Below are 1,183 nucleotides of genomic sequence, written 5' to 3' on the forward strand. Positions count from 1 at the left end.
TTTTTTAAGGACACTTTTATAGAGTAATTTAACGAGGTTTTGTGGGATTTCTGATATGAGGGTTTCCATTTCAGGATTTTGCGCCCCTGGTTGTCAAGCATATGCAGACTCTGGAACCTCTTTGTTGGCGGGTCCAACGGTAACGTGTGAAAAAATTATATGCTTCTATATTATTTCGGGTGGGTATCTTATATATGTATTTTGTGCTACCTATCATATATTAAAGTCACTATAGTGATCTTAGTTTCCCTTTGGGATTGGATCGAAGGTATCTGGAATTGAATTTCATTTTAATCTCATGTTTGGTCTGAAAGATTTCTCGGATTTGAAATCTCATAAATATAGGATTTTGAAATCCCGTTGGGATGATTGGTTTTTCATGGGATTTTGAAATTCCGTAGGATTGCGTCTTACTCAAAACGTCAAAGTCCATTCAATTTGTAAAAATGGTATTTTATTCCTAATCGACACAATTAACTTTTCCCTGAATCAAACGTTGACTACCCCCACGGCATACCAGTACATATCAATCAGTCAAGGCCACCACTTATGGATTGCATTCCAAAGTCCACATATACAATTTCAGGGTCAAGTGACTTCTACGATTCTGTTACAGAAGTCTAACGTTCCGTAAAAATCACTTTTTTAGGCTATTGTTACTCAAATCAATCATGCAATTGGCGCTAACGGGGTCATGAACCAGCAATGCAAGACAGTGGTTAGTCGTTATGGAAGGGATATAATTGAGATGCTCCGATCTAAGGTACCCGTTATCCTTCACATCCCTGTCTTAGAGCATTTCCAGCAAATTCTTTAAAATTGAGAAAATGGAGATTTTAGGCATATTTTGTGTCTATTTATGTCTGTTCCAAAATAAGTGTCCACTTTCAAAAGCAAATTACCAAATTCTCGAATTTACCCTTAATTAATGCACAATTATATAAGAGTTGCGAAGAGAAAAACAATTAAATAAGGGTAAAGATGTCATTTGGTTAACAAAAACTGTAATAATAAAGCATGTCTAGAATTGTGTGTTATTTCAATTGGGGACACTTTTGTTTTAGACGGAGAGAATATTGTTCAATATTTCTAGAAACATCTGACAATTTAATTGTTTTTGTTATGATGTCCTGTAGATACAACCTGATAAAATCTGTTCGCACATGAAGTTATGCACTTTTGA

The 1,183-nt window shown here is 35.1% G+C and overlaps 1 protein-coding gene across 1 annotated transcript in view; it reads left to right on the plus strand.

The window, feature by feature from the left end:
- LOC112500491 (procardosin-A-like) overlaps positions 1–1,183 on the plus strand; it is a 6,970-nt gene that overhangs the window by 3,366 nt on the left and 2,421 nt on the right. Inside the window, exons 6-9 of the mRNA XM_025103984.1 lie at positions 10–23; positions 61–139; positions 650–763; positions 1,137–1,179. Of these exons, the coding sequence (XP_024959752.1) occupies positions 10–23; positions 61–139; positions 650–763; positions 1,137–1,179 (250 nt within the window). The remainder of the gene's footprint in view (positions 1–9; positions 24–60; positions 140–649; positions 764–1,136; positions 1,180–1,183) is intronic.

This window comes from Cynara cardunculus, assembly GCF_001531365.2.
Source record: "Cynara cardunculus var. scolymus isolate 2C chromosome LG 17, CcrdV1, whole genome shotgun sequence".
NCBI classification, from domain to species: Eukaryota; Viridiplantae; Streptophyta; class Magnoliopsida; order Asterales; family Asteraceae; genus Cynara; species Cynara cardunculus.